The 27,208-nt window shown below is 40.7% G+C and overlaps 1 protein-coding gene across 2 annotated transcripts in view; it reads right to left on the bottom strand.

The window, feature by feature from the left end:
- ppm1e (protein phosphatase, Mg2+/Mn2+ dependent, 1E) overlaps window positions 1–27,208 on the bottom strand; it is a 78,127-nt gene that overhangs the window by 18,241 nt on the left and 32,678 nt on the right. For both annotated transcript variants that reach the window (XM_049592336.1, XM_049592337.1), the window contains 2 exons: window positions 6,503–6,624; window positions 1,602–1,801 (listed from right to left, as the gene is read on the bottom strand). In XM_049592336.1, the coding sequence (XP_049448293.1) occupies window positions 1,602–1,801; window positions 6,503–6,624 (322 nt within the window). The remainder of the gene's footprint in view (window positions 1–1,601; window positions 1,802–6,502; window positions 6,625–27,208) is intronic.

Raw genomic sequence — 27,208 nt, 5'->3', positions numbered from 1 at the left:
CAATTACAAACTGTATAGGCTCATTGGGGTTATGCTACATTACTACGTCATTGCATTGCAAGAAGAAGAAGATGTACTTTAATAACACCTGATGGGAAATTCAATTGTTTCACCTTGTTGTCACACACACACAAACACACACACACAGGCCTGAAATACACACACATGCACAAATGGGACCTATACATGCGTTAAATGGAGAGATGTCAGAGCGAGGGGGCTGCCCTTGGACACGTGCCCCGTGAAAAATGATTTTTTTTTTAATCACTTAAATAATTACTATTCCTATTATACAGCGACTGTTTGACTGGTCATCAGTCACTTGAATGTGCTGTCAACCATCATTGTGACTTCTTCTGCTGTCAATGAGCTGAGGATTGTGGGTCATGATAACCAGAAAAGCATGCTGGCTTGCAGACTGCAGAATGTAGAACATCCTGGTATTTTTGGCATACTGCAATCAGTGTTCCTTAAAAAGTCTTAAGTATTAAATTTGATTTTGAAAATTTAAGGCCATAAAATGTCTTAAAAAGTCTTTTACTTGTGAGAAGTCGAAACTTAGAGCAACAGAGACATGTCTGAATTCCTAATCAAATCTACCTATTACTGTATCTCGTTACATGATTAGTAATATGATTTTATTACTTTATTACTGGTAATGCAGTCTCACTTTTGTTGGTGTTAAATGGTATTAATTTTTCTTTGTTGAGGTCTTACAAAGGTCTTGAAACGTCTTAAATTTGACTTTAAATAGTCTGCAGGAACCCTGTGCATTTGACATACTGTGTACTGGGACAGTGAATCTTGTGTGGCATACTACATGATATGGTAGTGTGTGTACTGGCATGCCCATGTAGTGTCTGCAGGAAGCCAACCAGTGAGCCATCTCGCTTCCTTCTAATCTCTGTTGAGTTACACCTGTGCTGCACCGACCAGGGAGGAAATACAAATCAGTACAGTAACGCTGCCAGTCACAGTTTTCACAAATCAGCGTTTTCTGACCATGCTTAGTAGCTTTTAAAACATCTGGGCAGCAGATAGTGTGTTATGGTTCTGTGCTTTGATAGCATTGGTAGCTCTTTATTATTAACAAAAGCTGAGACAAGGTGTTGTATAGGCTGCTGAAAGTGTCTGACCCATCTTTAAATCTGGCCCAGTTGAATTTGTAATTGAATAGCCTGGTTGAGATCTATTAAGATTGACTAAATGGAGTTGTGATTTATTAAATAACTGTTTACAGTAGATGGTTTTATGAATTATCCTCAAAGCTGATCTTAATGACAGTCACAATGATTTATTATGAATTAGTTTTATCTGCCTCCACTGTACTTAGCAGCTCAGCGTTGTATTGTTTTGTTTTTCTTTGATATTGTCATAGTCTTCGTAATTTGCCGCAAGCAGCAATTAGCAGTGGTCCTGGCACAAAGCACTGAGACCTTTTTGTTTTTGTTCCATGCTGTTTTTGTTATACTTCAACTCTACCCTAAAACTACCTGAATTTGAGAAATCATCAGAAATCAAGCTGCCAAACTTGGAAGACAGATTCAAAAACTTGAAAAGGTATGAAGATGTTTCTAATGGCGTGAGGAGGTCTTATCTACCTGAATGTTGAAGAGCGTGTTGAAGTCAGGGATGATGACGTGTTTGTCCTCCATTTTGCGCCTCATGTTCTTGATGGCATGGATGGAGGTTTCGTAGTACGGCTGTGGACGGCGGCGAAAAGGAAGCTCCTTCAGCCAGAGGCAGCACATCTCAAACAGTCTGTTGAACACCAGTCGGGCCAGCTTTACAGACTCCATCTCTGACACACACACACACACAGAATCAGTCAAAAAGCTTCAGTGTACAAGGCACAGTGTAACTAAGACATGCACTTAGTAGTGCAGTCCACTTCTGTATGTTCAGTGTGTTCCGACTACTTTGAGTTTCACCAATATAAAATACAACTACGCTACTTCTTTGTTACACGAGCCCCTTTTACACTGTCTCTTCAAGGCAGGAATTTCAAGCCGTTATTCCGTCTCGCCGGGGAGACAGGGTAGTCTTGGTAGCATCAAGACGGCCCTCTGGTTCCACTTTTGAATGACATCACAGACTACCACAGACTGCTGGCGTTGAGAGATCATTTCTCTCACGCAGGCGCAGAATGCACGTACTGGCTGTCTTTGCCATGTGTTTATGTACAACCTTCTGGCTGAGACACAACATGAGGCAACACCAGGTTGTGCCATATCATCTCATTCACGATAATACCGGTAGAATTTTTAATATGATATGAAAAATCCATATCGTGATACTCGCGATATTTTGACTTGTTGACATATGACATCATACCGTTACCCACTGCGTCAACAAGTATGGCTGAAAGTGAAATTATTACAGACCCTCTCCTCTTTCGCCGTGCCTCAAGTGATTTTGTCATAAACCTTTGGTAATGTAAACCTATGTGTAAAAACTCCATATATGTGAACGTGTGATAGCTGTGGTATCATAAAAGCCTGTCACAGGTTACAGCGTGATGATTAGAGGAGAAATGGCAGAGCATAAAGGTCCAGGTGGGAATATATATAGATCCCAGGGGACATTTTTTGTATTTGTGAGCTTTAAATATTGTGATATTATTTTAGGGCCACCCCTAGGTGACACAACAGTTGGCTTTCGTTGCCGCTAGTTTTTTTTATGTTGGTTTGGTGTGTCTGGGCCGACTGTTGACAGGACACCTCAAACTGCAAACAAGGTCAATTATGACTCTTTCTGTTATGGAAATCTGATCAGTGGAGATTTTATATTTATAAACTTTTCCTCAAGTTGAGGAAAACAATTTAAAAATCTGTGACCTCATCACAGTGTAATGTCTGTGAGCCAAGCAAGAGCTTGTGTGCAGCACCAGCAGGAGAAACACTACTGTATAAATTCAGTGGACTGCATATTGCAGAGGTAGCCCGGGCACTCAAAACTTTTTTGGCATATGTGCCAGGCGAGCAGTTCTCATTGGACTGAATAGGCGCCATCTTGGGGTTCTTTATCAGGATCTAATAATACATCCACTGCTGCTCCTGTCAGAGCTACAGAGGTCAACATGGAGAATACCAGTCTGTGGAAGGACGCCAAAAAAAACTGTGCAACGGAGGAGTTCTGCACTGCAACATAACAGCCTAACTGTTTGGAGGGTGAAAATGATGGACCTGCGCAGTTACTGACACCGAGGTCGTTACCACGGCAACCCATGCAGATAGGTTGGTGATGTTTGGACATAAATCTAATCTGATCATTTGCAAATAACAGTGTGGGCAGTCGGTCTTCAAGATCTGATTTGAGAAACAAATCAGATTTGCCTGCAGTCTGACTGTAGTCTTGAGATATAAATGTGTCTCTCATATTCTCTCATGTGGATTTAAACAGCTGGACAGTCAGACGACGGTAGTTAGAGGGATCTTAGGAGGTAAATTAAACTGAAAGGTTTTAATTTAGTTTTTCTACTGTGTCAAAAATTTAATTTTGAAAAGTCCCCATCCCCAGTGACCTGTTTTACTTTCTCAGAGAGGCAGATGAAATTCACTGTCATTGAGAAGTTAGTGGAACAGAGGCAAGCCCCGAAGTGGCATCAGGGCTTCATCTCTCTGTGATAACAAAGACACAGGCTGTGCATGCACATGGGCTTGACCTACTAATGTTAGCTGCAGGTATAATAGTCTATCCTGCCTTTGCCAATGTCCTCTCTCTCACGCTGCTCTCCCAAATATGGTATCAGCGAGACAGATACAGACCAGCCTACATCGTGTCCCATTTCCTCACCCTCACCCCTCCACCTTCTAAAAGTACATGCACATCAAATAGTGCCCCAATACTAAACTCCACCCCCTCGCTTCATAATGAAGGTGTTTGAGCGCTGCATCTGGCATCAAGAGCTACACATAACACCTCACAAACAGCTGAAGGAAAAACAACAGTAGAGTGCAGTGAAGCAACATCAAACAGGCTGTGATCGGCTGTTACACAACACAATAAGTTCTTACTAAGAGAAAGCGCACGCACACACACACACACACACACACACACACAGTGAGGTTCAGAGCAGTTTGACTCCATCAAAATTGAAAGAGGTTGCACAACTTTCCTCCAGTGTGTTATTCGCCATGTGTTCTTGCTATCGGCACCCTGATTAAGGCAAAAATGTTAAAGCGTGGTGTATTGGACAAGATATGTTTAATGAACAGAACAACAAAAATAGCTGTCTAACTTAGATATTTTTCAACCTGGACCTTATTTTCAATGTTTTTGTGTCTCAGTGACTAATGCGAAGAGCAATTTTTGAAATTGGTTCAGTAGTGAGTGAGAGTGCAGCAGGAAGCAGCAGCAGCGAGACAGGCTGCAGCGTAACTACTCTGGGCATGTTTGCAATGTCATTTGACATTTAGTATTAAGTATTTTTGCCACTGACAGGCTCAGATTGTTATTCTAAGTGTCTGGCAGCATTTTTGGAAAGGATCCCTACAGAGATAGAGCTCTTTGTTAAAAAATAAGATCCCCAGACTTGGCACTTTTTGGACCAACACTTTTGGTGTTTACTGTACGATGTTTAAAACAAACACTGGGGCACTGGTGGCTTAGTGGTAGAGTAGGCGCCCCAAAGCGTTCACCTCATTGATTGCCAGATGCCTTATTCTTCTCTCTTGAAAGGAACAAATACCCCCAAAAGTCACAAGATGGAATAGAGACTCTACCTCAAACTTCAGATAATCAGATACACTCATGGGCCCTGATCACACAGAAAGCGTTTCAGTAGCTGTAGACGGCTTTTTGTAATTGATTTTAATGAGAATGAAGCTATTTGCTCGCTTTTTTTGTGTTGCTACACATTGGCAATGTATACTGCTTGCAAATACATGTCAAATGAAAACTCAATAAAAATTGTTTAAATAAAAAGGAGCAAGATCCTTTTTGTCTAACCAGGAACAGCTCCGAAACTGCTATTGCCAGACCCACCAGACTCCATTTAAATAATCAGTCATTTTAGTGTGTATATAGCCAGTATATTTTTACATCGAACTGAGTGAAATAATGGTTTATATCAGCCAAAAATTAGTTAGTGATTGTTGCAACAGTGGAGAGAAGAATCAAGACAGTTTTTGTGAGTTTTATTTTGTTTCTATCGACTTCAAATGAAATGTGTTTAATGCTAATAAAATTACGGATTATTTACATGGAGACTGGTGTGTTTGACGATAGTGATTTCAGAGCTGTTTCTAGTTAAATAAACAGATCTTGCTCTCAAATAAAAGGTCTATCTCTATAGGGATCCTCTCCACAACGCTGTCAGACACTTTGAGTAACAATCTGAGCCTGTCAGTGACAAAAACACACAATTTTAGAGGACGTATATTGAGGTGGCACATGCCGCCATTGGTTCCATTGGAGCATGTTTTGCAGCTGCAGCACTCTCGCTCAGTACTGGACCAATGTCAAAAATTGTGTTTGATGTGAAAATATGCCGGTTCTATACATTCTCAAATTTGTAGGGATCCTTTCCATGATGCTGTCAGACACTCAGAACTACAGTCTGAGTCTGTCAGTGGTAAATTGACAGTGCATATTGCCACTTATATATATTTCAGCCCGTTTCGCAGCTGCCAGCTGCAGCACTCTCACTCAATACTGGACCAATTTCAAAAATTGTTGTCTCCATTAGTCACTTAGACAGAAAACCATGGGAAAACAAGGTCTAGGTTGAAAATGACCAAAGTTACGCTTTAATTAATAACTTCATAAGCTCTGCATTTGACATGTCTTACAGGATAAGGCTGTTTGTTGTTGTCAATAAACCCCATGAAAAGACCAAAACCTCTCTCAATACTTCCCCGCCCTGCCTGTGACACTCCAACCCATTCCTACTGAAGACATAAATCTTTAAAAACAGGTCACAAATATATAGTTTAATTTTTAATTCACTTTTAAAGGCTCAGTAATTTCCATAACAGCTGGCAGCTGCAGTTTTTGGCAAACACTACTCACACAGGAGTAAATAAATAGTGCATTTGTTGTCTCTTTCAGACACACACACACACACACACACACACACAATCATTTGATCAATTGTTGATACAAACATGCTGATTATTGCAGCTTTAACAGACTGCTGAATATAATTTGTATATATATTTGCATGCTGTATAAAGTTGCAAGTTCAACATTATCTCAGCCTTCAGTCTGCTCAATGTATTTATAATAGTATTCAAACTACCTCTTTAATAGTAAGATGATTAAAGGCAAAGCCGGATGATTATTTTAATAATAATCTGTTGGCCTGTGAGTTTGTTATGGAATCTACTTTTTGCCCTCTAGTGGTCAAATACCACTTAATGCAGCTCTGCGGGGGAGAACTGGGACAAAGCCCTGGTGGTTAGATGCCTGCTGTGTATGTGCGTGGGAGACCTAATTTGTCTGTGTGTGTGTGCGTGTGCAAGAGAGAGAGAGCAGTCTCGTGGGCTCCCCGGGGACTCACGTGGTAATGGGTCAGCTCCATCTTCTACGGTCTTATTGAGGTGGTGGATGGAGAGGTCAGTCTGCAGGAGGCTGTCTGCTGTGGCTCTGGCAAGGGCTGCAGCCAAGGAGCACGGGCAGTTACTGTGGTGGGGAGAGACGACACAGTTATGAATGGGTCAGAAACAAAAATCATATTATGATAATCCTCTGCGGAGATCAACAATGGCTACACTTGTGTACATGCACATAATCGTCCATTTTTCGCCCTTATTCCAAAAAAGACAATATTCCTACGAAGCTGTTCACATGTCTAATAAAAATGGATATTTCACTAATATTCCCGTTTACATGCAGCTGTGCAGTCTCCAGTTAAAGAGCCCTTACATGTCGTTCATCATGAGAAACTATAGAAAGTAGAACAGCTGGAGCCGCTTGTCTTTTTGCTTCTTTGCATTAAAATACAGTTTCCTTCTGGTGGCAAACTTGTTGGACAGTCAGTACATTTTCAAGACATTAGAGCAAATTGATTTATTGTGTTAGTGTGACTAAAACCAGACTTCTAAAATACACGTAAGTAGGGCTGCCCCCTAATAAGTCGACCAGAAAGGTAATTAGTTGGCAAGATTTCATTGGTTGCTTAGTCCCAGAAAAAGAAATTAGTTGGTTGAAAAGATATATACTCATCCCTAATTATAACCTCTATATAAAGTTAAAGTTCACTGAGGTCGCCTTAACAGGGAACAATCACACAAAACACATTTTAAAAACAAAGACGATAAGCTAAAACAGTTACATATCAGTGGTTTTTGTTTATGGTTTTGATCTGTGCAAAGGTTGGAGGATCTGATGTGTGTTGAAGGTCGTTCCAAGAATCAGGAGCAATAAAGGAAAAGGTAGACTTTCCAAGGTCAGAGCACACTCGGGGGACTTGAAGCACAAGCCGGTCATTTCAACGAGTTTTAAAGGGGCCAGAGTTCCAATCCAGTATTTTAGAGATGTAAGGTGGCAGCTTTTCAAGGCTTTGTAAATAAACCAAAATATGGTACCAGTGTTTATTGTATCTTCCTGCAAGAGAGGGCCAACCAACCTTATAATACAGAAAACAATGCTGAGTATCATGGCTATCACCAGGAATGAATCTAAAGGCAGAATGATAGACCATGTCGAGGGATTTACGAATGGAAGCAGCAGCATGTCCATAAGTTACATTACCACGGTCAAAAACCTTTTTCTGTTTCTAATTTTCTGTGTCAGTTTACTCACAAGATTAACATTATGGAGGTAAAGTGTAAATTTCTCATTACGCCAGATGCAAAGGTAGTTATAATTCATAACTCTGTCAACATTAGATCTATTTGCAGAGGTTATACGCTCATTATTGTAATTAATGTCTCTGGTGCGAGAACAGCATGGATATTTGCTTTTGTTTTTGTTAAACAGGGCCTTAAAAGAAGAGTTGCAAGTTGTCAATGGGTAGTTGTGCAGTGTCAGCAATAAAACACAAACCTGTGTCATCAGCAACTTAACAAAAGTTGAAAATGGTAAAAAAGACAGGACCCAAAATTGACCCCTGCGGAACACCTAAGCTAATTAGAAGTACTTCAAATGAAATATATAAAGTATGTTAAAAAAAACATGAGTTGACCGAAGTGCTGTACAGTGAAATGACACAACATGGTAACAGCAAAACGTAAGAGAAATAAGTAACCCAAAAACATGCACAAATAAAAAGAAAATAAAGCACAGAATAGTGAGATCTGAAAATAAAATATTAAAGGTAAAACAGAAACCTTAAGGACAGTCAAAGGCCTTAGAAATCACATGTCTCTTCAGCGTAGATTTAAATGTGTCCACAAAAGGGGGTCACTTAATTGAAAAGAATATGTTGTGGCAAAGCTTTGGGGCAACTACTGTGAATGCACAATCACCCTTTACCCTTAGTCTGGATCGCAGGACTGCCAGGAGCAACTGGTCTGAGGATCTGAGAGATCTAGTGTTGGAAAGGGGGCAGTGGAGCTCAGCGATGTATTTGGGTGTCAAGCCATGTAAGGCTTAAAAAACCAACAATAAGACCTTAAACTCATACCTGTAGTTGACTTGCAACCAGTGCAGGGATGCCAGTACAGGTGTGATGTGGTCTGTTTTCCGTGTAGCAGTTAGAAGTCTGCAAATACTCAACAGTAACCACAAAGTACAGCTGATGGGAATGTCATCAGTTTTGCAGGTATTTGGTCATAAAAACCTGAAAAGCACCAAATTTTTGGGAGAAATTTAAAAATTAAACCAGAAGATGGCATGAGATGAAAAGCCAAGGGATCTGTAGCCTATAGTTCGGCTTTAGCTTCTAACTATCTTTGTCTTTTTAACCTGTTGTTGATGCTGAGTCAGTTTGACATCCTGGATATATCCTTCAAACTCAGACTGTAGACCCCTCTGTCTGCTTCTCTCTGGAATCACTCTTTCAGTTTTCCAAAAATATGATAATATTTCTTCAGGGAGTGCAGTTAGTTACAGTGTGGGCTCCATGCTTACTGCGACAGCTTGCTGGACTGTCACACAGGGGCAGGGCTTAGCAAAAGGTCAATTATCTGAAAAATTAGTGGTCACAAAGCTGAAAACAGGTCGATTTTTCTTCATGTGTAGTTATCATTATGAAACAACAAAAGATGTATTCAAACATAAGCAGCAGTCAGACTGATATAACCTGCACACAGTAATATGAGCAGTGGGTAAAGACCACACAACATTTTCACTGAATAATGGAACAATCCAAACCCCTCTGATCACTGCATACCACATTTCAAACTTTTTAACTTTACTCTTTTAGGACTTCCTGTTTGACCCACAAATATCTCATCAGCTGGAGCGAGCTGGTGCCAGTAATTTGTGCCTTGGAGAATTTTAAAATGATATAACAGTTCTTTTTGAGAGCAGCGGTACATCACTACATCTGGCCAGGACTGTGTGTGCGACTGTGCTGGAGGAGGGAGGTGTGTCCCCTCTTAAGGTTAACGAGAGTGTTAGGGAAGAGGAGGAGGAGGAGGAGGAAGAGAGGGGTCGTTTGAAGGACTGAAGGCTGGCTGTAAATGAGTCACCGAGATAACTGGGTCACCTCCAGATGCAGGTAACCATGGTAACCCAACTTCAGGATGCTGTCCTTTACAATCAAATTAAGTTGAAAATAAACCTGAACTGACGTTACAGCTTCTTAATCAAAGAATGCTGCAGTGCTGTAGTATAGAAATATAAAAAATTACTTACTGATGTCTGTGCTGAATAATAATCTGTCCTCAAATATTTTTATTCTTGATACACGTTCAACAAAGTAATGTGGAGCTTTGATTGAAAGCCTTTTTGGGTTACATGGCTCGTTCATGAGTCAAATAACAGGTCAAAGGTCAGGTCAGGGAAGCAGGTCAGGTTAAAGTCAGGAGAGAATACCCAAGTCTGACACTTTTTAATTAATTAAATTGGGACAACAGGTGGGAGATAATGAGTAACACTCAGAGAGTACTTCCCCAAAACTTCCCAAAAACAGATAAACGTGGGAATAAACTCGAGGTGCCACACTGTCTGCTCTGTGAGGATTTACACCAGAGGTGGGACCAAGTCATTGTTGTGCAAGTCACGAGTACGTCTAAACTCTTTGCACTCAAGCCCAGTGCCCAAGCCCACAACAACACAGGCGACGTGTGCAGGCTACGTGTGTAGGGTCAGCACACAGTCCCGCTTTAAGCTAAGCATTAGCTTGTTAACAATGTTGACATTAGCTGTGCCTAACTGTTCTTTGTGCGACTTCAAATGCTCCACAAAGTTGTAAGTTGTACTTTGATGTTTGAAATTTTTAACCTACATTTTTGCATCTGCATTTTTTTTTTTTTTTTTTTTTTTTACAAACACATGTTTTGTATGTAACTAAACCTTGTGCTATTTGTAGCCTGTCAAGTACTTTACAGTCAAAAGGCTCAAGTCCAAATAAGGTCACATGGTTGTGGTTCAAGTCGAGTTGCAAGTTATGGTTTGCAAGGCTTGATTTTCTCAAGTTGAAGAAAGTCCACACCTCTGATTTTTGCTAAATGCTCATGCAGGTATGCTAACACAATGTTAACAAGCTAATGTTTAGAGCGTACAACTGTGTTAGTTTAGCATGTTAGCATATATGTTGATTAGCACTAAACACAAAGTACAGCTGAGGCTGATGGGAATGTCAGTACTTTTGCATTAGTGTTATGGTCATACATTGCACAGTTTAAAATTTGACCTGATGATGGCATGAGTGAGTTATGACCGTAGACTGAATCACACTGTTTGTTTACAATAACGTCCAGGTAGAAACCCCGAATTAGCACTGAGCAAATGCTGCTTGAGTTGATTAGCTTTTAGCCACCTAAAAAAAAAAATCAACATCACTTTAAGTGCATGTTATATTAGAATGTTTCCACTACTTTACCGTACAGTCAGACGGCGTTTTCTGACGGGGAACGAAAGCTGTTCTCACAAAGCCACCAGAGTCCATTGACAAAATAGGTAATTTTACTTTGCAGAACACGGGAGTTGATGGTCTACCACTACCTGAATTGGTTAGTGTGTGTGGTAAAGGAGAGAAGATATTCCATATGCAGTGTTCACTGACATGGACAGATTTGGTTTATCAAAGACAGAAGCAAAGCAACACAGTGCATAAAATAAGGACAGCAGGAACGTTAGATAGGTCGCTCCACCGTGTGTAACTATATATCTTTAAATGTTACAGTTATGGCTGAAGATGACAACAGAAATAAACAGGTTTGCAGATTTCACATAACTCTACGACTGGAATAAACTGCCAGTTGTCTGCCTGAGAGGGGCTGTTGTTTACAGCGTGATGGTCACAGTGACTCGGTGTATTCATCCTGAGGGACTCATGAATGTCTGCTTAAGATTTCACTGGACTAGACTGTCCATAGAGCTATGCAGCTAGTATTAAAAAATACAATACATGAATTACTAAGTTAAAATTAAGATTTTACATAAAAGGGTCTGTTTTATTGATATTTTTTTTGTCAGAACTTCTCTTTCCTCCTGCTCTGTGGTCCAAAGATTTCAACCCCTTTTTTGTGCGTCCCACATAACAGACCGTTTTATTTCCTAATATTTTACTCTACACCACCATAGATGGAGCTCTTGCTGGTTCATTTTAATTAAAAATGCAGCAGTGCGCCAACTGAATCCTCAAAGATACACTCAGTAACATGTTAGATGATGTGATGTTGCACACTTGAAATAGTCATCGCGGTGTGTTTAATTTATCCAAATAAATGACCTGGGGTTGGCTGAGTACAACACAGGGACACACACTGCAGTTAAACAGCGTGTATTAAGTGTGAGAGGGCCTGTGTGGCTCTTATGTGAAATAACATGTTGCAACCACTGAGATGTATGAGAGATGATGTTTGTGTTTACAGCTATGACTGTGCTAGCACCAGTATTTTAGCAACATGTGGTCACAGCAGATCTCTGCACCGGCTTCTGCTTAGTTTGAGTATTCATTATAAATTCTTGTCCACGGCTTTGTGTCGTAGCGTTCTCTGACATGCTTTGTCATTTTGGGCCTGTCAGATCTCTTAGGTCATCTGTTGAGCATGCAAAGTTGGTGAAACTGTAGTGGGTGGAGAGACAAAGACCTCACAGTGTCTTCCTTGCATAATTTCCAAGAGAAAAGTCCAGAATAAAAAGAGGAAATAAAACAGCACACAAAACAATGACTTCCCGTTGAAACAAAGCAGTCCTCTTTCGAGAAAGGTGTGCAAATTTTACGCAATTTACTCCCCACGATTACAAGACATTAGCAACGTTTTAAAGGAAGAAAATATGTTTTAATGTTTACCCTTTAGAATAAAAGAACCCACAGAGGATTTACAGGCTTTTGTTATGCCCTGTTCTATAATTTAACTCAACAACATATAAACACAAGCAGCTGTCATTAGATCTGCCCAGTAATTATAAATCTAAGTTAAAGCATTTGATCAACTTGTTCCATATCTACACTTACATATTCCTCGGTCTACACCTCTTCCATCAGTCATTTTAGACAGAACAGCAAAGAAAAAAAGGAAACAAAGGAAAAAAGGCAACAAAAATACTAAGGAAAAAAAAAAGATCAGTCCTTTTCCTCCTCCCCTCATGCACAACACGTGAACAATTATAGAAATTCATCTGTAGCAATGAACCAAGGGATTCTTCGGTTTACACAGTCTCTCATACAAAGTCCAACCTGCTTAGCGATATGTCCTCAATCCGGTTTTCCCAAAATCTATGAAATTTGTCCAGTTCCAGTCTGGAAGAAAAGATCAACTTCTCCATCACATACTGTATATATCACATATAACATCCACCCAGTCCTTAATCATTGGTGCCTCTGTCTTCAGACATTCTCTGGTGATAGCTTTTTTTACTTGATATTAATATAATCCTCAACATATATTTATCTCTAATTCTTGTAAGACCTTTATTCATTTTCCCTAAATGTAATGTCTCAAATGTAAATGGAAATTTTACCCTCAGTATACTTTACATAATTGTCCTCAGCTGATGGAGGGGCAGCCCTAGAAAACATGAAAATGATCTGCTTTATTTGCTCCGCATAATCTACAGCACCTTCTGTCTTGATATTTTTTCCGTGTTGGTGTTATAAAGAATCTTGTAACATCTTTCCATCCATATTCTCTCCAGGATAAGGAGTGTGAAATGTGTTCTCAGCATGTGAACACACACCTAAAGGTCTCTGCGCTGCATTTCCCTTGAATTGAAACATGCCATATAAACAGTGTTGCTTTGCATTTACTATTGTCAGTAACAAAAAAAAACGAAGTGTACTCTCCGTCTCTTTTCCTCTGCTCTCTCGGTGCATTGTAGTGTTGGAAAAAGTTCAAATGTAAAGTTGAGACACAACAGGGAATATTCCTCTCTCCATGGCAACAACTGAAACTACAAATAACTCCGCTGACGACCATCTCACATGCTGTGCAGAAATAGTTAAACGTATCAAAAAGGCAATTACTCATTTTCATCCAACCTGACACTGTATCAGAATATAATTCAGACAATTTGTGACGTATGTTCTCCAAATCTTGGCAGCTCCTCTCTTGCATCAACATTTTAACAATAAAGAGTCAGTGATGGACACTTAAGATCCGACTCACATCTGCTGTTGACATTTGATTTGAACAGCATCCCTAGAAATTAGGTTGGACGATCCCACACCTCATGATTTACGACTAGTGCCATCGTTCAGTGACTTTGAAGGTGGAAAATTTCCATTTCGCCAAACAGTGATGGTCCAAATGGCTTGCAGCAATATGTTGTGATTTTTCCTGTTGAAAGTGTCCAAATTTTAAACTGCAGCCACTGTTGGCATCAGAGACAAGATTATCTGGACCAGAGATATGTAAATTCAGTCTTGCAATAAATCTCCCTCACTTAGAGACTTACTTTTTCCTTGGGTCCTTGATTTTGTTCTCAAACTGGGTCAAGGGCTAGAAACATCAGGAACGGAGGAGTTGAAGCTTGCCCCCATAATGCAGTAACCATAGTAACCTCCTTGAAAATGTGCCCGCTGTATGGGTGAAATATGTTCTTATCACAGAGAGTATAACAGCTCTGTCGAGACAAGTTATGTAACAAACCTAAATTCAAAGTCAGTGCATGAATTCAACCATCACTTCACAGACATCCTCTTATTCTGGTGCCACCATCAGGTCAGAAAATCCACCTTGACAACACTGGGATCAAAATGTGGGTCAGTACTGAGTTAACTTTAGCCAGTACCAGTGGGCTGTTTTGACCCAGTGTTAGTTCTATTTTTTATTTTACTGTTGGGTTATTTGGTCCAGTTTTAGACACAAGCTCAAGTTTTACCTTAAAACTGTCTCAACTAAAGTGTAAGCTGAGTTTGACATTTAAAACTGCAAAGGATATTAACCATCACTAATAAATACTGACTGTAGAATGTAAAGAAAAGAGCTACAGCAGATATAATGGTTTGCACAATCCAGTCGCCAGAATAAATGCTGGCATTGTACGTTTCTACAAACCGCAGATATGTTTCATTTGTACATTATTGTGTAGCAGATACATTGAAACTTTAAGCTTCTTTAAGTTTCCCCCCGCTAAAAGGACAGAGTCTGAAGTCTGGACGTATTTTGGGTTTTATAAGGATGCTGAGGGGAAACTAATTGAAGATAGTCGCCCTGTCTGCAGGAAATGCAGAAAAAAAGGGGGCATAACACTTCAAATTTCATGAGCCATCTCCGTGACCACCAACTACAACTATACAGCGAGTGTACCTGTGCCTAGTACACACTACACGTCCATTCTGACAGTCACTATGCCACATTACATGATTGTGGAGTCATAAAATCGTGCCGTGACTTGGCGGACAGACATGACACACTACACGATGGTCCACACCAATTATCCCCGGTCGTCTTTCATGTCATCGGGTCATTCTTGTCCTATTTTTATTACTTTTACTATTATTTCAGTCACTGTGTCTGTTCAAGACAAAATGTTGTTGTAGTCACTTAAAGCGGCAGCAGACGGCAGGAGCTACATTTGAAGTACCGTACGAAACATACAAGTTACTGAATTCTCCACAAGAAGTTCCTGCAAATACAATACCGCGATAATAATGATAACCGTGATAATTTTGGTCACAGTAACCGTGATATGAAATTTTCATGCTGTTACATCTCTAGTCTCGGTAAACAACCACCACTTCTTTTGGTGCAATCCCAGCAGGAAACGCAGCTATGTCTCGGTGAAAAAAAACATCTGCTTGTTGTGGCACTATCCCCGCTGGGAAAACAGAGACAGGTTGCTGAAAAACACCCACGTTTGGTGGCTAAAAAGCCGCTGGAAAGGCAGTGACATATTTTTGTTTGGCTAAATAAGCAAACGGTAATTTAAAAAAAGCATTAACATTCGGTCAAAACAGCGCCATGTCTTAGGGGTTTCCTACCCATGGGTACTAAAGTTAGTAAAAATGGCCGTTTTTTTTTTTCATGCAGGGCTGAAAATTGTAGACAAAGCCTCATTTTAGCTTCTGTTAAACTTATTTTTTGCACAGAACAAGGAGTGTAAATTGTGTCCGGCTTCACTTCACATTGGAATAGAATTTGAAGGGAACAAAAACAGTGAACCAGTGAACAGTGACAGTGATGGTTGCACACAATATTGTTGTTGTTTTTTTTTTTTTTTTAGTCATCACCATGTCGACTTGCTTGATAAACCTATTCAGAAAGAATGTGATATTTCACTCAGGGATTTCTTAATTTGTTGCAAGAAAACTGCTCTTTCAAATGTAACTCATTTTTTTTATTCGTGCCTTTGTGATCAGTTTAATGTTCAATTTAGTGGATAAAAGAAAGTTGGATTTTTATATTCAACATTCAGTTTATTGTCTTAAAACAGTACACTGAAAGCAGCAGAAAAAAAGAGTGCTCTTTAACATCAGTTGATTTATCACAAGAAATGGCCCCGTTTCCCAGATCACTCTTAGTGCTAAGAAGATCTTTCACTAAGAAGGAGTTGTAAGATCAAGCTGACCCACAGCCTTCAGCCTTCTTAGCGACCAAACACTCACAGCTCCAGTCACCGGCAGGCACATTAGTATCACACTAAGCGAGGAGACATTAAAACAGTGCGCACCGTATATATTTTGATCTATTTTATACTTCAGATTTATATTGTTTAGCATTAATTGGTGACAGAAAAGAAGGAATTTCATTCTACAGGGAAACGCGTGTCCTTACTGTGCATATTGAATCTTGAATCTATATGTTTTATGAAGACCCTGTGTGCACTCAAAGCTGTGGCACAAATTACGCACCGAAATCTGGCGGAAGAAAAATAAGTATGAGGAATAACAAGTGTGTTCCTGTATGTGCTGTGCACATCAGGCTGGAAGAGGCACGTGCGTCATGCTGGAGGCGCACATTATGCACACTTAACAATGTTACAATTTCATTTAGCAGATGCCTTTATCCAAAGCAACGTACATCTGAGTGTTAATACAACAAAAGCAAGATCTAGTTAGAAGAAAACATCATGATTAAGTGCCCAAAAGCAAAGTTCGAGTCCGATAGGACGTAGGTGCCAACAGGCAGTGCACGGAGGCAATGAGGTTTATTTTTTATAATGTAAAACATCTGCAATCTGTTCAGTCAAGTGCAAAAGTGTTCGCTTTACATATGTCATGAGTAGTCTTTAGGAATAAATCGTGAAATTATATCAGTTCCCTGGGACCATCTGTGTGTAGATTTGACACCCTTACTTTATAATGTGCAATGATTCACACAACACATGGTTGAAAAGGAAACCAAGTTTAATCAAGATAGCCTAAAGCGGTGGGACCCCTCCCGTCACATGGGTTCTGCATCACCTGCAGGTGCAGGTGGTAATAGAGGGCTGCCGGTTGAGGCCACCCCGCATGTGGACACCGGGTCTTGCTGGTGCGGGTTGGCACACGGGTACAGGCCTTGAGCTTGAGAGTGTGCAGGGGACGTCTTTGTCAGGCAGGCTGATGCTGAGGGGTGGAGATGTTGGTTGAGCTGCTCTGGCCCCGCTCCCAAATGGCTCATCCTCACCCGAGTCACTGTCAGACCAGAGGCCCTCGTCCCCCAGGACATCTATCCCCCCCTCGATGCCCTCAGAGGCGGTCTTGCCAATTATTGACAAGACCTTCTCCTCGTCAAGGGCGAGGGTAGTGTCGCCAGGTCCGCCCCGACCTGTGCCCTGGCTCTCTCGCCTGGCCCTTGCAGCCCTCTTTTTCATTTGGCTCTGAAACTCCTGCTACTTCTTTATCACCGCCACCCAGTCTCGCAGGCTGCAGGGGCTGGAGGGAGCCATTTTTTCAGCGATGGCATGCTAAATGCGGTTCTTGGCCACTAAATTTTTTTTTTCCCTTTTGTTCCGCCGAAGAGTGTGTCCCGCTGCTGCCATACTTCATCCACCAGGATGGTCATCTCCTCTGGGGTGAATGCAGGTGACCGCTTGGCCCACTTGCGCCCTGCTTCTGCTTCTCGTCTTAATGTGTGCACCTATACCCACAGGTCATTTTATATCTGCATAAATGGATGTAATTGCTACTTGGATACACCTGTTACCTGTAATTACACACACGCGCAGCAGGGAATTAGTGCGTTGGGTAGCAGCTGTGTGTTTTCACACATCCGCACATATACGTCACATTTACTCTTTTACAACTGTCAGCATGCTGCCTGTGTGTTTTCATAGTTTATACCTGGCGTACGGCATACATTTTAGGACATCCTCGGGTGTCAGGCTTCAGCGTCAGACCTTAGATGAAAGGCATAAGGTCTCAGGAAAACCTCTGTCAGACGTCAGACTAAACGGCCTCAGAAAAAAAGTCATTGGACCAAAAGGCGTCAGAAAAAAAGTCATCAGACCAAAAGGCGTCAGAAAAAGAGACGTCAGACCAAAAGGCATCAGAAAAAAAAGTCGTCAGACTAAACGGCCTTGGAAAAAAGTCATCGGACCAAAAGGCATCAGAAAAAAGTCGTCAGACCAAAAGGCATCAGAAAAAAAGTCGTCAGACTAAACAGCCTCAGAAAAAAAGGCGTCAGAGCAAAAAGCATCAGAAAAAAGTCATCAGACCAAAAGGCATCAGAAAAAAAGTCGTCAGACTAAACAGCCTCAGAAAAAAAGACGTCAGACCAAAAGGCATCAGAAAAAAGTCATCGGACCAGAAGGCATCAGAAAAAAAGACATCAGACCGAAAGGCATCAGAAAAAAAAAGTCATCAGACTAAACAGCCTCAGAAAAAAAGACGTCAGACCAAAAGGCATCAGAAAAAAAATCGTCAGACTAAACAGCCTCAGAAAAAAAGATGTCAGACCAAAGGACATCAGAAAAAAAGTTATTAGACCAAAAGGCATCTCACTGATCATTAACATAAGAGACGTTGTCAAACTACAAGTTTTGGGTGATTATGATCAGCTCTCGCCACTGTTGTTTTTTTTTTTTTTTTCGTTTTTTTTTTGTCTCACCGTTGTATTTCAGTCACTGAAAACAGTCCCTGTCTGGAGGATCCTTCGCCTAAAAGCCCAAATCAAAGCTTTAAAACTACAGTTGTCATTTGAGAGGTGAAGGCAGGGTTTTCCCATCATTATAACACTTGCTCAAGTCGAATGAATGGGAAATATGAAAAAAAACTCTGAGTATCCTCTGAATAACATCTCTAGCTATATCGCCGCCGCCACAACAACAATAACAACAACAACAAAAACAACCTCCCTCTACAAACAAATGTTGCTCGTCGTTCTCTCAGCATGTGTCAGTTAGTTCACAAAAGCAAACGTAATGACTCACTGTTAACTGGTAAGTTAGTTAGTTGGCTCCTCTGACCTGCTGCTGTTGCTGCTCATAAAATGTACAGTTCGTAGTGAATCCATCTACATTACGACAATAAACAAATATAAAATAAGACGCCCATACGCACACCGCTTCAGCACATAGGCTACTGAAGCGGTGTGCGTACAGGACATGCAAGTCCAACACCCGATATCCCAAAAGTTTAGAGCGTGATGTTGAATTTTTAATGATTTTATATATAAATATATATAGTATATATATAAATAGTCCGTTTTTATATGAGACTGATTTTTCTGTTTAGTCTGATGTTTTTTTTTCTCATGCCTTTTGGTCCGATGACTTTTTTTTCTGAGGCCGTGTTGTCTGACGACTTTTTTTCTGAGGCCGTTTAGTGTGACATCTGACAGAGGTTTTCCTGAGACCTTATGCCTTTTCATCTAAGGTCTGACACTGAAGCCTGACACCTGAGGATGTCCTAAAATGTATGCCGCAATGGCGTTTTGTCTGATTCTCAATGTAGATTGATATAGTCCATAAATCTGTCAATTTTGTCCTTCCGTGAACTGGTCACGCTAAGATGATCAATAGCAGAGACACAACGTTGAAGAATGCAAGTAGGATACAATATGGTCAGGATACAATGCAGGTCCTTAAGTTTATTTATCCTTTCATCCGTCTTTCATATTTTTGTTTAAATATAATACATTTCCTCATGATTCTCTTACCAAGACTATTTCTTATTTAGTTGTAGTCTTATTTTCGTCATGAAAATAGATCATCAACAAATAGGCTATTTATCGTCTTAGTTTTTTATTAGAATTATTAGAACACACATAGGCTACACATGAGCAGCAGGGAATTAGTGTGACTTATGCGCTGATGAAGTGGTGGGTGATCGATGTGCCTGACATCAATTGATTTAGGCCTAGTTTCAGCACCGCAGCAGTGGTCAGCTCCTGTTAAGAGCGTCTTAAAGAGCGATCTTAAGAGCGATCCTAAGAAGGGCATTAAGAAGGCATCTGGGAAACACTAGTATCTTAGCGACCCTTCTTACCAAGGACGTTCTTAACTGCGCTCTAAGTCCTAAGATCGCTCTTAACTGGGAAACGCAGCCAGTATCATTACTGCCATATTCAATAGCGTTTCTTCATATTGCATATCTTCCTCATATCACGCAGGTCTATTGAATTAAGCTTCACATGGGCATGTTTATATTGTTTAGAAAACAGATTTGAAAATGTATATCTGTCCTTTTGAACTGGATTATGTTAAGTATAATATTGTTTTTTGGAATTTCTGTTTGCCGTATAGTCAGTGGGAGAGGATGTGTATATAAGGGCCTCATATTCTTCCTCACTCCCATCTGAACAATATCTTTAGCAACTCAGACAGATTTTTGTAATGTCTCGACCTCTGCAGTATTCTCTATGAACAGAAACATACAGGTGAACTATCTGTACAGAGCAGTCCACTTAAGGTATGGGTATGTAGGAGGTTTTTATTTTTATTTTAGATGCATAGGAAGTCTGGTTGTTGTGTACTACATCATACTACATGCGATCAAAATAAAGAGACGTATAACAATGTGCAGTAGATGAAAGAAGACAAAAAGGAGATAAAGATGGAGAGATGAGGGGGTGGGGATGTCGGTATTTGGGTTTGTTCGTCACAAGTGTCCTCTCCTCCATGTTTCCATTCATAGAAACATTTTCCCCTCGATCTCTTTCTCTCCTCTCCTCACTCGTTCCACCACTGGCTGCCCTGTGGGGGTGGATGCTGAGCTCAGAGGCTCTGATTGGCTGCAGGTCACACAGCAGAATGCAAGGCGCACCAATGGCAGCTCCCTGTGGCTTGTGCATCACAGTGAGGTCATGTGGAGCGGAGGAGGATTAAAGGAGAGCTTAATCTCAGTTCACACCATCACACTGCAACAACACGACTGATGGCCAGTGCTGGTTCAACTGGTGGTCAGATTCAAATATTCAGAGTGATGTGAGGGAGATGCTTTTTCTCTAAACTCTGTTTGTAGATGCTCCATTTTACAGTGTGCTCTGTGGATTGTCTTCCGTCTGTCTCCTGATTTTAATATTTGAAAATAACTGGTGGTCAATATACGGTGAAGACTGATATACACAAACATACACAAATAATCCAGTACAACAAAAGCAACACATCCTCACACCTCAATAGCAGGTTTGGCGATTTGCCAGTTATTCCCAAAACAACATATATGTCCGCTGGAGAGGACCAGCCACAGGCGCTTGTACTGATGGTCGCAGTTTTAATCATGTGGTTACCCCAAAAGTTACGTCACTAAGTTTAGGTTGAGAAAAAAATATCATGGTTTGCATTAAAAATGTACATTTGTTATGTTGAGATTGGATTTCACACGAAAAAGGAACAGCAGCCTCCTGGGTGAAAGTCTCTTTATAGGCTACTATGTCACCTGACTTCCTCCTTTTCTCCCATCATAATTCCTTCAGTCACTAGAAGTCACCACCGAACAGTCAGTACGTTTACATGACATTAGAGAAAATAGATTTATTGTGTCAGTCCAACTGAAATCATACTAATTTCTAATTTCTCAAAGTCGGACTAACACACCCAGATAATGTGATTGGGAGTTGAACTTGAAATTATCACTTTACAGACATAACAAGCATCACTGTTGTCTTCTTTCTTCATGTAATGAAGCTTTGGATCATTTATTCCTCTCAACCATGACTCCTTGTTGCAAGTTTCCAGCAAGACAGATGCATGAGTTTGACATCTCTGTTTTGCAATGGTGCGACTTCTGCTGTGATGCAGGCGCTGTGCTGGACCGTCGCGGTGAAGAGGGAGCTGAGCCAGATGGCAAAGCTTTCAATTTACTGGTCCATCTACGTCCCAACCCTCACCTATGGTCATGAGCTCTGGGTAGTGACCGAAAGAATGTGATCGCGGATACAAGCAGCTGAAATGAGTTTCCTCTGTAGGGTGGCTGGGCTCAGCCTTAGAGATATGAGGAGGAGCTCGGACATCTGAAGGGAGCTTGGAGTAGAGCTGCTGCTCCTTTGCGTTGAAAGGGGTCAGTTGAGGTGGTTCAATATCTGATCAGGATCCTCCTGGGCGCCTTCTGTTAGAGGTGTTCTGGACATGTCCCACTGGTAGGAGGCCCCGGGGCAGACCCAGAACACACTGAAGGGATTACATATCTCCTCTGGCCTGGGAACGCCTCGGGGTGCTCCGCTGGGGAGGGGGGACTTCTGGGGTGCTTTGGGGATGGATGGATGGATGGATGGATGGATGGATGTTATGCAACGCACAGCTCGAGGGAAAATTATTCTGATGGATCAGACAATTTGGAACTGATTTTCAACTTGAACTGATTCCAGATTGTCGATTTGGAACCGGTCAGATACCCATCTCGTGCTACAGTCACAGTTTCGATATTAAAAAACAAAGAAACCACAGTGTTCCAATTCAAAGGGCCTTGACACAAAAAGACAATATGATCTAAATATGAATATTAGAATAGATTACTATGGCTACTATCATTATTGATTAATCTGCCAATAATTTTCTCCATCATTCGATTATTTTTTAAATTATTTGATTATCAATAAAGCATCACAAGATAGTGAAGAATATTAATTATTATTAGCAGACGTACAAAAAGCAGTAAAAGCAAAGTAATTACTCATATTTGAGTCACTGTCTTTGTTTAAGTGTTTCCTAAAAATAAACTTCTATCGGGGAACATACCCTGAGTTTATCGGAGCTTTCTGATTTATTGCTACCTTACTGATTTCAATTCCCATTTATTATCTTGATTTTAGTTTTGGCCGTCTTTATTTTATCTCTTACTTTGGTAACATTTTAGTTTGTTTCATTCTCCTTGTGTTTTAAATGTGTTTATTATACAGCACTTAATAACTGCGCTTTGAAAGGTGCTATATAAATAAAGTTTATTATTACCCTAAAACTTAAATTAAAAGCCTTCAACTAGCCCGGTGTGGATACATACAGTATTTTGATAAATAAACACCTGTCTTAATTAGAGGCCTGTCCCAAATATAGGCCTGGGGTGTTAATCTATGTTTTACAGTATTATTATTGTATTTTACTTTGCACTTTCACTGCTTTTTGCTCCTGTGATTTGATGCTAAATTGCATTTCATTGTCTCAGTACTGTGTGCAATAGCAATACAGTTGAATTTAATCAAAAATAGCTGTCGCAGAGTCAAAGGTGACGTCTTCAAATGCCTATTAGTTGACAAAAAAACAGTCCAAAATCAAAAGATATTCAGTTCAAAGTGATAAAAAACAGAGAAAAGAAGGAACTCATCATATTGGTATGCTCGCCTAGAAAAATGACCTGATGATCAGAATGGATTGAATTTCCTCGTTTAATGGTGATATCTTCTCTCTAATTCTCACAACATATCCCCCACGCTCGCCTGTTTAAAATGCACCCTGGCTGTAGCTTCAACTGTTGGTAACATTTGGAGTCCGAGGTGGTTGCTGCCTTCTCCCGTGGCCGTTGCCACAGTCTGGTGTTGCTTTTGTTCCCTCGTGTGGTGCGTTTAGCCACAATAATGGTGCAGGGAGGCTTTGACAGGATGCTGGTGGTGATAAAACTGGAGAGCTCTGAGTGTATGTGTTAGCAGATGACTCATGCATGCAGCCATGTTTTTTTTTTCTTTGCTTTCTACAAGCTTGTTCTTTTCTACAGAATTAGCCCCGGAGTGGAGCAACAAGGTTGTTTCCATAGCGATACAGAAGCAAGTGACTGACAGTCAATGGTGTCAGTCGTTCTGTTGCCAAACCCACTGAAAAAGCTCCCACTTCATTATTCTAAATATTGAACCTTTTCTGTGCCAAGTGGAGGTGAGAGTGTGGATCCACTGGAACGCACATGGCTCTATTGATATGTCTCGTAGCAGACATTCCTCATATGAAACCTGGAAGAGACATTTCTGGGAACACTGAGGGAAAATCCTTTAGCTGCTTCCAATCTCACAAATTTATTTTTTTGATCCAATCTTCCAATAATGCGGTCAAAAGGAAATTGAAATTTTAGTGTGTTTCTAACAACTGCTGTTATGTGAGCGCAGTATTCTCAAGAGAGTGGAACAGGATTACATAACACAAAGAGCGCCAGTAACCCTTAAATCATAGCATTTTACTGCTGCTTCTCCCCTCAGATGGCTTTCAAATGACTTTGATGAATTAATTTGTTTCCTCGGTCCACACACACACACACACACACACACACACACACACACACACACACACCATGTGGCGCTTTAGTCTGTTGCTGGGCTTTCTGGCATCTAATGGTGAGCAGTAGGAATCCACTCAGCTCAATCAAGGGTAAAACCTTTTTGTTCTTTGTTTCTTTCTCAGGTTTTTTTTTTCAGGCATTAAAATAAAAATGTGTGGATTCAAATGTACGATAGGTATTTTATTTTTTCTGGACAGTGCGCATTCATCAACATTAAAGGAATACTGAACCCACAAAGTGACCATTTGTACATCAGTTACCCACCAAATATTACATTTAATTCTGTAGGAAAACATTGTCGCTAACTTTCCATTTTTTTGCTTTGCTTTGTTTTTTTTTTCCCTTGTGCATCATTCTGTGTTCCTCTCTAAAAATTTAGAGTCATTGCGGATTATTGATCTGTTGAACCAATCAGAGCTGATCAGATCAGATCGATGGATGAGAGGAGCAGCTGCTGCAGAGACCAACTCTCTGAGCCAGTGAATGAACGGATATGTTTCACTGTCACTGTGCCTGACGTGTGCCCAGAGTGCGCTCTGTGCTGTGAGAGTATGGAGAGAGGAATAACTTAACGGTATATATATTTCAACAGCGCTCCTAATTAATGACCCAGCTCCAAAAATAGGAAGTCAGAATGTGGCAGCACATGTTTTAATCGTGGTGGGCCGCCACCAATAAATGAATGTGCGGGAAACCCTGAGCATTTGATCAAAACATCCGTTTACAACTGGTTTTGTTGTGTGTTGGTCTTGAACAGTGCTTTGCCACAAACTCTTCCTCCTCACGATAACAAAGTCAGCTCATATTTGTGTCATCAAAAGAGAGACTGTGGGCTGTTCTCTCAAGTTTTCATTTTTGTAACCACAACAGCGAAGCAGCCCCAACCTTAACCAAGAAGTTATTTCAATCCAAACCATGATATTTCCCTCACTCTAACCAGGTTGTTTTTGTGACTAATCTCAACCAAACCTTAACCAGAGTGTTGTCATATCATAAAACTGACTTATTTTCCAGTTTCTCAATCCTTGTGGTATAAAAAAAATAAGCAGCACTGGTCTGTGGGACACTAGATGTGCACACAGTCTCACCGCTCATTTTGATTTTATAAATACCTGTTTACATGTAGGAGATGATGAATGCATCATTAATGCATTGGGCCTCTGCTCTGCCGCTGTAAATACTCAATAGAGCACCAAATGTTCCTTAATCCACAACTGACGACAGCCCCAACAAATGCTGCATTTACTCTGAATGATGCTGAAAATCCACTGTGCCCAGCTGATTTGGGAAAGTATGTAGCATCTCATAAAAATGAACCGCTTTAAAGATTTACATCTTCAGTAGTAATGAAAGGGCTTCAGGCTGAGAGCCACAGACAGTGTAGAAGAGTTCTGAGAGATGGACTGACATGTTTACACTTAGGAAAATACAGAATAACACCAGCCTCATCCTCTCCATGGTAACAGAAATTAATGTTCAATCTTTATTACTGTAAAATGATAACATTTAAATGTAAATGTAGGTGCAGTGTGGCAGTTTGGAGGAAAATTTAGATTTATCTGAGGAATACTGGTCCATTTGCATTAATGTGATGCCCTCCAATCACCCTTTGACATAATTTGTGTGTCAAATACACACCCCGTGTTATGCTAAATTCGAAAAGATAACGTTTTTTTTTTCTTGCATGTCTCCACAGTGAAAGAAGAATCCCAATAATGGAGAGAATGTGTTTGATGAATTGGAATAATGGGGCCAGTACAGGAGCACTATCTGTGCGCGTGACACTGCTTGTGCAGAAGTGTTGTAAATAGTGAGGTTTTAGCAAAAATGCATGTGTTTGGGAAGTCTGAGCATAACGACTGGCAAAATGAGACCTGCGCGAGTTGTGTCCGAATTTTAATTTGACAGTATGTTTAACAACAAGAGCTCACTATCAGTCAGAGTTTCACTAACATACGATTCCCCATGTGTAATGTTACTGTCAGCCACAGCCTGAAGTTGGGAGTTGAAGGATGAGAGATGACTGTTGAAGTTCAGAGGAGCAGTGTCGTACCTGCAGAGTGTTACAGTCTTAATCCTGTGTGTGTTCAAAGGACGACGCACTGATGGACTGACGTTACTCTCTGTGTTGTAAATTATTTGTTAACAGATTACAGATACTGATACTATCATGTAGCCGGCACATTCATTTAGAACAGTGAACAGACAGTTTCACCAGAACTACTCAGTAGGTGACCGTCATCAGTTTTTAAACAGACACCCTGCAGCCAATCAGAATCAAGTATTCACAGAGACCATGGTTTTAGTCAGTGATGATTGTTTCCAGCGGCCACATTTATCAACGCCCGATAATTCCTAGGCGAGATAAGAACATTTCATGAATCACATATGAACCCTGTGATTTCTGTGCTCGGATCTGCACCTGTTTGCTCGTTAGATAAATGAGGGCCAGTGTGTTGTGTGTATCCAGCAGTAGCAGCAGCAGCAGGACAGTGTGTGTGGGATTGCAACTACAGTGTGTGTGTTCATGGTAATGAAGGAACATGACACCCAGTGCGCTAGTGTGGCTCACTGATGTGTTTTTGGACAACAATGGAGCTCTGTGGCTCCGAGGAATCAGACGATACTTGTTAGTGGCATCGACTCATTGCTGGGTTTGTTCTTTTTGTCGACAATAAGAAAAACATAAATTATCACGACTTGTTCTTTCATACCTCCCAAGTTTCTACTGGGAACTGAGTAGAGCTGTAGTTTTTGATGCTGACAAAATGACAAACACAACATGAAATCAGCCCAAACTATGACGACTGCAGAACAAAAGTGTTTCTGCACAGATGTGTTGTCTCACTGACCACATCACAAGACGAGCTCATCAAACAGTAAAATGTGCACAGTGTGTTTAGCCAGCAGCTGAAGACCAGCAGATGTCAACAAAAAGTGTGTTTTGCCCTCTCAGCAGTTATAACCTAAGTACACCTCTGGACGTTTTCAGAGCTCTGCTGATGTAACGCAGTGCACTTCAAGCAGCGTGGAAATGATGGAGTGACTGTGACTGCAGACGTCACAGAGTGCTGCTCTGTGCACTTG

The sequence above is a fragment of the Epinephelus fuscoguttatus genome, linkage group LG12 (genome assembly GCF_011397635.1).
Source record: "Epinephelus fuscoguttatus linkage group LG12, E.fuscoguttatus.final_Chr_v1".
Lineage (NCBI taxonomy): Eukaryota > Metazoa > Chordata > Actinopteri > Perciformes > Serranidae > Epinephelus > Epinephelus fuscoguttatus.
Note: the sequence above shows the minus strand (reverse complement) of the source record. Positions and strands in the feature narration are given on the sequence as shown.